General features: G+C 46.0%; 1 protein-coding gene across 1 annotated transcript in view; it reads left to right on the forward strand.

Moving 5' to 3' along the window:
- The window catches only part of LEKR1 (leucine, glutamate and lysine rich 1), a 283,385-nt gene that overhangs the window by 220,440 nt on the left and 49,716 nt on the right, over positions 1-13,229 (forward strand). Inside the window, exon 8 of the mRNA XM_073626080.1 lies at positions 7,049-7,126. Within this exon, the coding sequence (XP_073482181.1) occupies positions 7,049-7,126 (78 nt within the window). The remainder of the gene's footprint in view (positions 1-7,048; positions 7,127-13,229) is intronic.

Below are 13,229 nucleotides of genomic sequence, written 5' to 3' on the forward strand. Positions count from 1 at the left end.
GGGGTTTTATTCAAACCTCTTTACGGTACCAAAACCGAATGGAGATGTCAGACCCATTCTAGATCTAAAGAATCTAAATCAGTTCCTGAAGATCCGCTCCTTTCGCATGGAGTCGATCAGGTCAGTAGTTTCTATCCTACAAGGAGGAGAACTTCTGGCATCTATCGACATCAGGGATGCATATCTGCATGTCCCTATATTTCCCGCTCACCAAAGGTTTCCGCGGTTCAAAGTAGAACAGCAGCACTTTCAGTTTGTAGCCTTGCTCTTCGGGCTAGCCACAGCAGCCCGGGTGTTCACAAAAGTACTGGGCCCACCTCTAGCCAGGTTAAGGGCATAACAGTCTTGGCGTACCTAGACGTTTATTGCTAATTGACCAATCGGTGGCTCATTTGGCACAAACTGTACACATTACAACCAATTACCTGAAAAGTCTGGGTTGGATTCTCAACCTAGAGAAGTCTTCCTTAAAACCGCTAAAAAAGCTAGAGTATTTGGGTCTGATCATAGATACAGCCAAGAAAAAGGTGCTCTTGCCTCAGGCAAAAATCAACTCCGTAAGACAGTTGGTGTGGATGGTCAGGTCGAAAGGATATCCCTCCATTCGCCTTTGCATGAGGTTGTTAGGAAAGATGGTGGCTTCATTTGAAGCAGTTCCCTATGCCCAGTTCCATTTGGGACTGTTGCAAAACAGTATTCTATCTGCTTGGAACAAAACGATCCAAGCTTTAGACTTGCCAATGCGGCTGTCCCCAAGGGTGTCCCAAAGCCTCAATTGGTGGTTACTAACCCAGAATCTGCTGAAAGGAAAATCGTTTCCGTCCAGTTATCTGGAAAGTGGTAATGACAGACGCCAGCCTTTAAGGCTGGGGAGCAGTACTAGAGAAGACAACTGTCCAGGGACAATGGTCAAGAATCGAAAGAGCCTTGCCCATCAATATCCTAGAGATTTGGGCAGTGTGTCTGGCTCTGAAGGCCTGGACTTCCAGGTTACGGGATTGTCCTGTCAGGATCCAATCCGACAACGCCACAGCAGTGGCCTATATCAATCACCAAGGGGGCACCAAGAGTCTTGCAGCGCAGACAGAGGTGAACCATATTCTAACTTGGGCAGAAAGGAATATTCTGTGTCTATCGGCAGTCTTCATTCCGGGAATAGAGAATTGGCAGGCGGACTACTTGAGTCGCCAGCAGTTATTCCCAGGGGAATGGCCTCTTCACCCCAACATTTTTCGGGCTGTTTGTCAAAGATGGGGGACTCCGGACTTAGATCTTTTAGCATCAAGATTCAACATGAAGTTAGTCAACTTTGTGTCCAGGACAAGGGATCCAATCGCATGCGGAACAGATGCGATGGTGACCCCCATGGGATCAGTTTTCACTGATCTATGCATTTCCCCCTATTCAGTTGCTGCCACAACTTCTTTGCAGGATCAATAAAAAAGAAAGAAGGACGGCGCCCTCTAAGTGCAGCATGTATGTTAAAAATATTTATTACAATAGATAAAAACACTCACATTTGAGTTGCTAAAAACCAGCATGTAAAGTAGTTTCATCCGCGTGCTCTCGGGGGATGTGGGTGTCGCGGGCCAGTGGGGGGGTTCCTGGGATGTGAGTCCTGTGACCTGGGTCCTGGTAGCTGTTCCGGTGGTGCCGAGGGTCCTCAGAGCCTCCCGGCGGACAAGATGTCGGTCATGGATCCTCCGTGGAGCGCCGCGCTGACCTGCGTCTTCACTTCCGGGAGCGGGGTGAGACGGGCGGTGCTTCACGTTCGGAGCATGCGTGCTCCTTCATCAGGCTATGCTGGTGGCCATATTCAGTGTGGGAATTTATACCATAGGCAATGGGAGGGGTGGGGAGGTAATTGAGAGGAGGGCGGGACTATGTATAATGATTGGGCGCGTAGGTAACCATGGAGATGGGGTGTACACAATGTGGAAGGGGAGTGAAGGGAGACGGGGAGTGGGCTCCCTTCACTCCCCTTTCACATTGTGTACACCCCATCTCCATGGTTACCTACGCGCCCAATCATTATACATAGTCCCTCCCTCCTCTCAATTACCTCCCCACCCCTCCCATTGCCTATGGTATAAATTCCCACACTGAATATGGCCACCAGCATAGCCTGATGAAGGAGCACGCATGCTCCGAACACGAAGCACCGCCCGCCTCACCCCGCTCCCGGAAGTGAAGACGCAGGTCAGCACGGCGCTCCACGGAGGATCCATGACCGACATCCTGGCCGCCGGGAGGCTCTGAGGACCCTCGGCACCACCGGAACAGCTACCAGGACCCAGGTCACAGGACTCACATCCCAGGAACCCCCCACTGGCACGTGACACCCACATTCCCCGAGAGCACACGGATGAAACTACTTTACATGCTGGTTTTTAGCAACTCAAATGTGAGTGTTTTTATCTATTGTAATAAATATTTTTAACATACATGCTGCACTTAGAGGGCGCCGTCCTTTCTTTTTTATTGTTCCAGAGCTTCTTCTAGCTTTTATAGACTGGCAGCCTTACATTTATTCAGCATCATTTTATCCTTACATGAACTAATACCTGAACTTGTTGTGAAACATTAACTACCACCATCAAGTTCCCCCTCTCAGGAACCCCCAACCCACCCCCTTCCCCCCACCATTTTTAGTTACATGTACTCAGCTACCTCCATTGTGCGCCATATTAACCCCTTGATCTTTGCAGGATCAAGCTGGAAAGAAAGACGGTAATTCTGGTAGCACCAGCATGGCCCAGAAGGTCATGGTATGCAGAAATTGTAAAGATGGCAGTGAAGGATCCATGGTCCCTTCCACTATGGCCAGACCTACTCTCACAGGGGCCGATATTCCATCCTACCTTACGAACGCTAAATTTAATGGATTGGCTATTGAAACCCACATTCTGAAGAAACGTGGGCTTTCCGGGTCAGTTATCTCTACTTTAATTTATGCAAGGAAGCCAGCTTCTAGAACTATATATTATAGAGTCTGGAGGGCTTATGTTTCCTATGTGAATCCAAGGGTTGGCACCCTCGGAGATATGTCATAGGCAGAATTCTTGCCTTTCTACAATTAGGCGTAGAGATGAAGTTGGCCTTGAGTACTATTAAAGGCCAAGTCTCAGCGTTATCGGTCTTATTTCAAAGACCGCTTGCTACACATTCTTTAGTCCAGGGTTTTATGCAAGGGGTGATGTGGATTAATCCGCCAGTTAGATCACCTTTGAACCCTTGGGACTTGAACTTAGTTTTGTCAGTGTTACAAAAACAGCCATTTGAACCAATACAGCATATTCCCTTAGTCCTTCTGACAAAGAAGTTGGTGTTCTTGGTTGCTATATCCTCAGCAAGGAGGGTTTCGGAATTGGCTGCTCTTTCTTGTAAAGAACCATACTTGATTATTCATGAGGACAGAGTGGACGAGCGCCCTCGTCCAGATTTTTTGCCAAAAGTGGTCTTAGGTTTTCACCTGAACCAAGATATTGTCCTGCCATCATTTTTTCCAAAACCATGTTCCAGGGAAGAAAAGTCACTACATTGTCTTGATGTGGTGAGAGCGGTCAAAGTCTATTTAAAGACGACTGCTCAGATTCAGAAGACTGATGTCCTATTTATTCTGCCAGAGGGTCCTAAGAAAGGACAGGCAGCGTCGAAATCCACTGTCGCTAAGTGGATTCGGCAAGTTATAATTTAGACTTATGATTTAAGGGATAAAATTCCCCATTTTCAAGTCAAGGCACACTCTACCAGGTCGGTTAGTGCTTCTTGGCAGTGCATCACCAGGCCTCCATGGCTCAGATCTGTAAGGCCGCAACTTGGTATTCAGTACATACATTCACCATATTTTATCAGGTGGATGTAAGGAGGCATGAGGATATCGCCTTTGGGCGCTGTGTGCTGCAGGCAGCAGTATAAGTGCTCAAGTCTGGGGGTACCCCGTGGGTTGTCTCTCCCTCCCCTCAAATAGCATTGCTATGGGATGTCCCATTAAATCCATAACCATGGCTCTGTGTCCCATGATGTACGATAAAGAAAATAGGATTTTTATAACAGCTTACCTGTAAAATCCTTTTCTTGGAGTACATCATGGGACACAGAGGTCCCTCCCCTCTTTTGGGGTTTAGCTATATTGCTTTGCTACAAAAACTGAGATACTCCTGGAAGGAGGAGGGGTTATATAGGGGGGTGAACTTCCTGTATTGGGTATACCAGTGTCCATCACCTGAAGGTGCCTATATAGCCATTAAGTTAATACCTATGGCTCTGTGTCCCATGATGTATTCCAAGAAAAGGATTTTACAAGTAAGCTGTTATAAAAATCCTATTTTGTCTCATTTTTTACATCACAGAACCCTGACATTTTAACAGGGGTGTGTAGACTTTTTATATCCACTATAGGTGAAAATGGCTTCTGTAAGACAATGCCAGATTTCCCTTCTGTGATTTTCCTATATATTGTAAATTACCATTTTTCTTAATTTCACTAAGCTAAAATAATCGTTATTTGCCATAATTGTCTGTTTTTCAGCAATGAAAGTTGAAAAGAGCAATCATGAGGCTAAAAAAATGATTCTATCGCAAATCACACATGTATGTTAGCAAACTATATTACCTCTGCATACATGCTACCGAATTATGCCAGGTATCTTATCTACTATTCCTCCAATTCTATATCTGATATGGGATGGTAACCCACTGCTACATATTCCAAAAATTTTGGAATCTGATTATTCTGCAAGTACTATAATATTGGGCTAGTGTTTGATGGCTGACAGAAATGAAGCATCCGACAGGCAGATCCATGATATGATCAGATCTGATTGGTCACAGCCAGGCAGTGTTTGTCAATCTAGCTGCTAGTGCAGGGATATTGAATGCAAGTTTATGGAGATCCAGTAAGAAAAATGTTCTCACAGCAGAGGTCTGAATCGCTTGTCTGTGCGATGACACAACCCCTCTTCTCTTATAACAAAATCCTATTCCTACATCAGTGTCCCCAGTTCCCCCCTGCATATAACCATTCCCCACATCACATAACATGTTCCATTTTACAGTAGTGTTCTCAGCCCCCCTTCACAGTAGTTTTCTCACCCCATTCACATCACGCAGTGTCCCCAACCCCCCTTCACATCAAGGCCTCCCCTTCACTTCACTCCCTAATAGTTGTGTTCTCAGTCACTCTTCACAGTAGTGTCCTCTGCCCCCCTTCACATCACCCCCTCCACAATAGTGTCCGCTGCCCCCTTTGACATCACCTCACCCCACAATAGTGTCCTCTGCCCCCTTTGACATCACCCCACCCCACAATAGTGTCCTCTGCCCCCTTTGACATCACCCCACAGTAGTGTCCTCTGTCCCCTTTGACATCACCCCACAGTAGTGTCCCCTGTCTCCTTTGACATCACCCCACACCACAGTATTGTCCTCTGTCCCCTTTGACATCACCCCACCCCACAGTAGTGTCCTCTGTCCCCTTTGACATCACCCATCCCACAATAGTGTCCTCTGTCCCCTTTGAGATCATCCCACCCCACAGTAGTGTCCTCTGCCCCCTTTGACATCACCCCACCCCACAGTAGTGTCCTCTGCCCCCTTTAACATCACCCCGCCCCACAGTAGTGTCCTCTGTCCCCTTTGACATCACCCCACCCAACAGTAGTGTCCTCTGCCCCCTTTGACATCACCCCACCCCACAGTAGTATCCTCTGTCCCCTTTGACATCACCCCATCCCACAGTAGTGTCCTCTGTCCCTTTAACATCACCCCACCCCACAGTAGTGTCCTCTGCCCCCTTTGACATCACCCCACCCCACAGTAGTATCCTCTGTCCCCTTTGACATCACCCCATCCCACAGTAGTATCCTCTGTCCCTTTAACATCACCCCACCCCACAGTAGTGTCCTCTGCCCCCTTTGACATCACCCCACCCCACAGTAGTGTCCTCTGCCCCCTTTGACATCACCCCACCCCACAGTAGTGTCCTCTGCCCCCTTTGACATCACCCCACCCCACAGTAGTGTCCTCTGCCCCCTTTAACATCACCCCGCTCCACAGTAGTGTCCTCTGTCCCCTTTGACATCACCCTACCCCACAGTAGTGTCCTCTGCCCCCTTTGACTTCACCCCACCCCACAGTAGTATCCTCTGTCCCCTTTAACATCACCCCACCCCACAGTAGAGTCTTCTGCTCCCTTTTACATCACCCTCCACAGTAGTGTTTTCAGCCCCCCTTCACAGTTGGGTCTTTCTCTGCATCCCTCCACAACCCCCCCCCTCCCACCACCACCACCACCCCCAGGACTAACTATATCAGGCAAGAAAGGGACAACATTCATCTCCAAAACTCTAGCAACCAGGCTCAGTTCCCAGAATTTTACAGAGGTAGAGATTTACTAAAACTGGTTACTATGCACAGCTGCACCAGATTCTGTGTGCCCCAGTTTTAGTATATCACCCACAGAGTGTTGTTGAGCCCACGTTTACACCGAGGGCGGGTTTGAAATCGTGCGAGTTCAGCTGAATTCGCACAATTTCAAACTGGCATTTCAGTCCGACTTCAGGGGCGATTTGACAGACATCTGTGCGGGTTCATGCACAGATGTTTATTGAAATTGCCCCCAAAGTCACCAGAAGTAGTGCAGAAACTCCTCTTGGCGGCACCGCACCGATTTGGATGAAGCCATTGCCGGCAATAGGCTCCAATTTAGCATGCGACATGTCAAATCGCATGCCAAATCGGCCCAATGTGAAAGTGGGCTAAAAGAAGAGGGAATGCTACGCCATTGTATACATGGCCCTGTCCCAACGTTTTTGAGACGTGTTGCTGCCATCAATTTCAAAATCACCTTATTTTTTATCTTAAAATGGTACATTTCTTCAGTTTAAACATTTGATATGTTTTCTATTTTCTATTGCGAGTAAAATATGGGTTTATGAGACTTCCAAATCATTACGTCTGCAGTATTCTTTTACTCTTTTTGGAGAGCACAGTATTATTCTGTTAATTTGTTTCATATCCAATTTCCATGTTTGTTTTCCTATTACAGAATGAAGTCGAAAGAGGTCAGTGATCTTCAAAGCAAGCTACAAAGAATGGAATATGATAAGGAAAGCAGTACATTGAGGTAGACTTTGTGTGTTTCATGTAATAGGCAATCCTGATTGTGCCAACAGGCATTCACAGATATTAATGTTAAAGCTCTCTGACACTGTGCCCTGGATGCCTGGATCTGATATTTGGATAATATGTTCACGTGGCCAACAAGTGACAGCATGGGCCATGAAGATCATCAATATGATGTGATTCTAATAGCCATCTAGGTCATTGTGAATGTGAGTGACCACACATGCAAGTGTGCGTGACTGCAAAATATTTACAACATCCCGCTGGAAAACATCAGTAGATTGCAGTAGATTTGCTACACATTTTCAGCAGATTTCGCTGCATACCTAGTTATCTTTAGTATTAACCGTGACCTAAGGGAGACATTTCAATCTGAACTCTGGACAGGTATAAAAAAACACCAATTCATGAAGCTGGGTAGTCAACAAAGAATTAAAGTTGTGCTCCAACCTTGCCTTCAGTCCTGCACAGCTATCCTGCACCTGGAATGAAATTGCTTACTGTGATTTCATTGCACACCATGTGCATTAGAAGCTGCAGCAAGTCAGTCTGCCTCATTTTTTGACTGATGGACATCCAACATCATCTAGCCCTCCACCACCAGCCTTACTGTGCCTGGCCCGTCTCATCATGACAGAATTGACGGCTCAGCATTACACGTGGTATTTATCTAGGGCAACCTTTCGTAACTGGGGTGCCGCCTGAAGCCCTCAGGGGTTCCACAGCATCCTGTTTGAAAAAGGCTGTCAGATCCGACCGAACTCCTGCTCTGCCAAATATCAGGAAAGCAGAAGCTTGGTTGGCACAGTGCAGGGCAGTGGCAGTCGGGGGGGGGGGGGGGGGCAGCTTTCTGAATCCTGAGCTCTCTGCCTCGCCCTACAGGACAGTATCTGGCTAGCACCGCCCGCAGCCATGTGGATTGTAAGAACGATCCTACCCTGAGGCTTTGGAGAGAGGAAAGCAGGGCACAGAGGGGATCAAAAGGGAGGGCGGGGGTTGGCTTGCAGAGAGAGTGGGGTACATAGGTGTGCCAATGGGGGGTTTTGGGGTACGGAGGTGAGCAGAGAGTGGGGTTTGTGGTCCAGAGGTAAGCAGAGAGGGGATTTGGGGTACAGAGGTGAGCAGAGAGGGGTTTAGGGTACAGGGGTGAAGAGAGGTGGTTTGGGGTACAGAGGTGAGTAGAGAGGGGGGTTTGGGGTACAGAGGTAAGCAAAGGATGTTTGGGGTACAGAGGTGAGCAAAAACTGGGGTTTAGGGGTACAGAGGTAAGCAGAGAAGGTTTGGGGTACAGAGGTGAGCAAAAAAGGGGGGGGTTGGGGTACAGAGGTAAGCAAAGAAGGGATTTGGGGTACAGAGGTGAGCCAAGAGGGGGTTTGGGGTACAGGGGTGAGCAGGGAGGGGGGTTTCAGGTACAGAGGTGAAAAGGGGAGGAGGTTTGGGGTACAGAGGTGAGCAAAAAGGGGGGGTTGGGGTACAGAGGTGAGCAGAGAGGGGGCTTGGGAAGAGGTGAGCAGCGTGGGGGGTTTGGGATACAGAAGTGAGCAAAAAGGAGGGTTTGGGGTACAGAGGTGAGCAGAGAGGGGGGTTTGGGGTACAGAGATTTGCAGGGAGGTGGGATGGGGTGCTGAGGTAAGCAGAGAGGGAGGTTGCAGTATAGATGTAAGCAGAAGGGTTCTGGGGTGCAAAGATTAACAGGGCAATTGGGGTACAATGGTGAGCTGGGTGGGATTGGGGTGCAGAGGTCAACAATTAGGGGAACGTGCCATGTGATTTTGCAGCCTATCCATTTGAATGGACTGCAAATCACACTAGAGCGCAGAAAAAGTAGCGCATGCACTACTTTTATAAATGTGCCACTCCAAACCTCTTGAAACTACGGTACCATGCAATCTGGTGCCTTCAAACCCACTGTATTTGTGATCTGCATTCGGGGTACTATTACCAATGCATTGGCACCCGCATGCAGATTAAAACTGGCCCTAGTCCCCAACTCTTTTTTTTTTTTTTTTTTTTTTTTTTTAAACCGCACCAAAAATAAACTTTATTTGCTAATGCATAGGGGGTACCTTAAGAATTACAGGCATACCCCACTTTTAAGTACACAAGGGGGTTTATTTACTAAAGCTGGAAAGTGCAAAATCAGTCTGACTTCTGCATAGAAACCAATGAGCTTCCAGGTTTTATTAGCAAAGCTTAATTGAACAAGCTGGGATTAGAAGCTCATTGGTTTCTATGCAGAAGTGAGCCTGATTTTGCACTTTCCAGCTTTAGTAAATAAACCCCATTGTGTACATAAAAGTGGGGTATGCCTGTACTGACATCCCTGTGCATCTGCTAAAGAGCAGCGTGTTTGTGTGAGTGTTGGGCATGCATGCGATTTAGCACACATTCCCTAACACTTATTAATGTGAACCAAGCCTTAACTGGGGTACCTCGAGGCTGAAAATCATTTTCAAGGGCGCCCTGACTAAAAACGGGTTGAGAAACACTGATCTAGGGTGTGCTGCATGCAAATGTAGTCTGTCTAGGATCCCTCGCTCCTCCAGACTGACATCCACCCATCAAACCTTTTGATATTTTCATAACTCCTCCGAAGAGCTTGCATCAGGCCTGAGGGTTCTTAAGAGGTGTAGGCAGGGTGCTGTGATGTTTCAGGAAGGCTGCTGGCCCCTCCCACTACCTATAATCTGCTTGAATCATATAGAAGGGTCATGTAATTCATTAAACTTAAAAAAGTTCAAAATGTCATTAGCTTGTTGATAGCAGCGGGGCAGGAGGAAAATGCATTATGGGAAAAGGCAAATAAACTTCAGTTTAAAATGAATTTTTAAGTGCAGCTAGTGAAAGTACCTGAATTTGTCTTGATATTAGCCTCTTGTAATTAGCACAGCAGCACAAAGACTGGGAGAGGGAAGACCAGCACCAGGAGATGATAAGGCTCTGTTGTGGTGTACTTGCAAGGGGCATGCTGACAGCATATGATTCTGTTCCAGTGACAGGAAGTCGATTCAATGGGGATACAGAAGGCAAAAATAGGACATTATTGTAGAAGGAGGGTTAGAACTGCCAGGTTTTCCTATCTGTGTCCCTGTTGGGGAAATTCGTTAACTTTATTTCCTAGTGACATAGATGATTAGGCCAGGAAGGGGAAATCACCGGAATTTTTGCCCAGATACCAATATAAGCCTAACAGTGGCTCTAACCCTTCCCCAATCTATTTAGCGTTTAAGGGTTTGAGTTATAAAGTATCCTGTTCTCTTTGTATTGCTTCCTTTATGTGAAATCCCTGGTGTTTCTGCTAGAGTCCCTCTGCTTTCCTAATAAAAACTGACCACACTAAGCGGGAGAACACACCATGGTCAGTTCTCTAGCTATGCTGGGAACTCGGTCTGCTCTCCTCCAATGATCAGACTTGCCTTGACACGCCCCCTTCCCCGCACAGCTGTTCATTGGAAACATGAGTGTACTGTTGCTTCTCCTCCCCCAGCTCATATACAGCAGAGAACAGAGGGAATGTGACCACTTATGGAAAATGGAAGAAAGGGGTATTTATAATGTTTTTCTATATTTATATACACACACACACACAACTGTTCTGTCTTTCATTTCAATTTTAAACTGAATGGGTTGTTTTGCAAGATGATCGTTTACATTCACTTTAAGCAGTATTACACCCAAAAGCAAACCTTTGTTATAGTTTAGCTTACCAATTCCTAAATATGATGGCTGCATTCATTTTCTTTTTTAGGCTTTCTTTCTTTTATTTTCACCTGGTGATCTAGCTACTGTCCAAAGGTGCTTTCTGTGCTCATAAGAGTGGGGACACTCTAATTCAGGAGGTGTGTTACTGGCCAGATTACCAGATGAAAACAGAGGGAAAAAAACTAAAAAAAAAAGGAAGACTAATGCAGTTACCACATCCAGTGACTGGTAAGCTGCAATATGTTACATTTTTGGTTTTGTGTTTAGTACCACATTAAAGTAGAGATTACTTTGCTTGTATCTTCACCTTTTTATTATCTGTTACATCTATTATGAAACCCTTTTCTAACAAAACATACTTAGCCCCCATTTAGATCGGGGCAATTTGACATGCGATGCCAAATCGCAGCCTATTGCTGGCAACGGCACCGTCTGAATCTTTCCTGCACTACTTTTGGCGACTTCTGGGGGCGATTTCAATAGACATCTGTGCATGAACCCGCACAGATGTCTTTCAAATCAACCCGAACTCCCAATGAAATGCAGGTTTTTAATAGTTCAGCTGAACGCGCACAATTTTAAACCCGCTTCCAATGTGAACGTACCCTTAAAATGTATGTCAAGCCAACAACTTGTAGTATTTATAGCGTGTGGCAGGAATGGAGCTCCTGTCAGGTTTTTACTTCAGATTGAATAAAAAAAAATGAGTTGTGCTGTCCCTTTAAGAATATATCAAGTGACACAAATAAACAAATTTGTGAAAAACCACACCAAATTTGCAACTAAATATGCAGAGTACAACTATAACAAATAATTGTGCAAAGTACAGTGGGGACGGAAAGTATTCAGATCCCCTTAAATTTTTCACTCTTTGTTATATTGCAGCCATTTGCTAAAATCATTTAAGTTCATTTTTTTCCTCATTAATGTACACACAGCACCCCATATTGACAGAAAAACACAGAATTGTTGACATTTTTGAAGATTTATAAAAAAAGAAAAACTGAAATATCACATGGTCCTAAGTATTCAGACCCTTTGCTCAGTATTTAGTAGAAGCACCCTTTTGATCTAATACAACCATGAGTCTTTTTGGGAAAGATGCAGCAAGTTTTTCACACCTGGATTTGGGGATCCTCTGCCATTCCTCCTTGCAGATCCTCTCCAGTTCTGTCAGGTTGGATGGTAAATGTTGGTGGACAGCCATTTTTAGGTCTCTCCAGAGATGCTCAATTGGGTTTAAGGCAGGGCTCTGGCTGGGCCATTCAAGAACAGTCACGGAGTTGTTGTGAAGCCACTCCTTCGTTATTTTAGCTGTGTGCTTATGGTCATTGTCTTGTTGGAAGGTAAACCTTCGGCCCAGTCTGAGGTCCTGAGCACTCTGGAGAAGGTTTTCGTCCAGGATATCCCTGTACTTGGCCGCATTCATCTTTCCCTCGATTGCAACCAGTCGTCCTGTCCCTGCAGCTGAAAAACACCCCCACAGCATGATGCTGCCACCACCATGCTTCACTGTTGGGACTGTATTGGACAGGTGATGAGCAGTTCCTAGTTTTCTCCACACATACTGCTTAGAATTAAGGCCAAAAAGTTCTATCTTGGTCATCAGACCAAAGAATCTTATTGCTCACCATCTTGGAGACCTTCAGGTGTTTTTTTAGCAAACTCCATGCAGGCTTTCATGTGTTTTGCACTGAGGAGAGGCTTCCGTCGGGCCACTCTGCCATACAGCCCCTCCTGGTGGAGGGCTGCAGTGATGGTTGACTTTCTACAACTTTCTCCCATCTCCCAACTGCATCTCTGGAGCTCAGCCACATTGATCTTTGGGTTCCTCTCTCACCAAGGATCTTCTCCCCCAATAGCTCAGTTTGGCCGGACGGCCAGCTCTAGGAAGGGTTCTGGTCGTCCCAAACGTCTTCCATTTAAGGATTATGGAGGCCACTGTGCTCTTAGGAACCTTAAGTGCAGCAGACATTTTTTGTAACCTTGGCCAGATCTGTGCCTTGCCACAGTTCTGTCTCTGAGCTCTTCAGGCTGTTCCTTTGACCTCATGATTCTCATTTGCTCTGACATGCACTGTGAGCTGTAAGGTCTTATATAGACAGGTGTGTGGCTTTCCTAATCAAGTCCAATCAGTATAACCAAACACAGCTGGACTCAAATGAAGGTGTAGAACCATCTCAAGGATGATCAGAAGAAATGGACAGCACCTGAGTTAAATATATGAGTGTCACAGCAAAGGATCTGAATATTTAGGACCATGTGATATTTCAGTTTTTCTTTTTTAATAAATCTGCAAAAATGTCAACAATTCTGTGTTTTTCTGTCAATATGGGGCGCTGTGTGTACATTAATGAGGAAAAAAATGAACTTAAATGATTTTAGCAAATGGCTGCAATATA

Source organism: Aquarana catesbeiana, linkage group LG04, assembly GCF_042186555.1.
Source record: "Aquarana catesbeiana isolate 2022-GZ linkage group LG04, ASM4218655v1, whole genome shotgun sequence".
Classification (NCBI taxonomy): domain Eukaryota; kingdom Metazoa; phylum Chordata; class Amphibia; order Anura; family Ranidae; genus Aquarana; species Aquarana catesbeiana.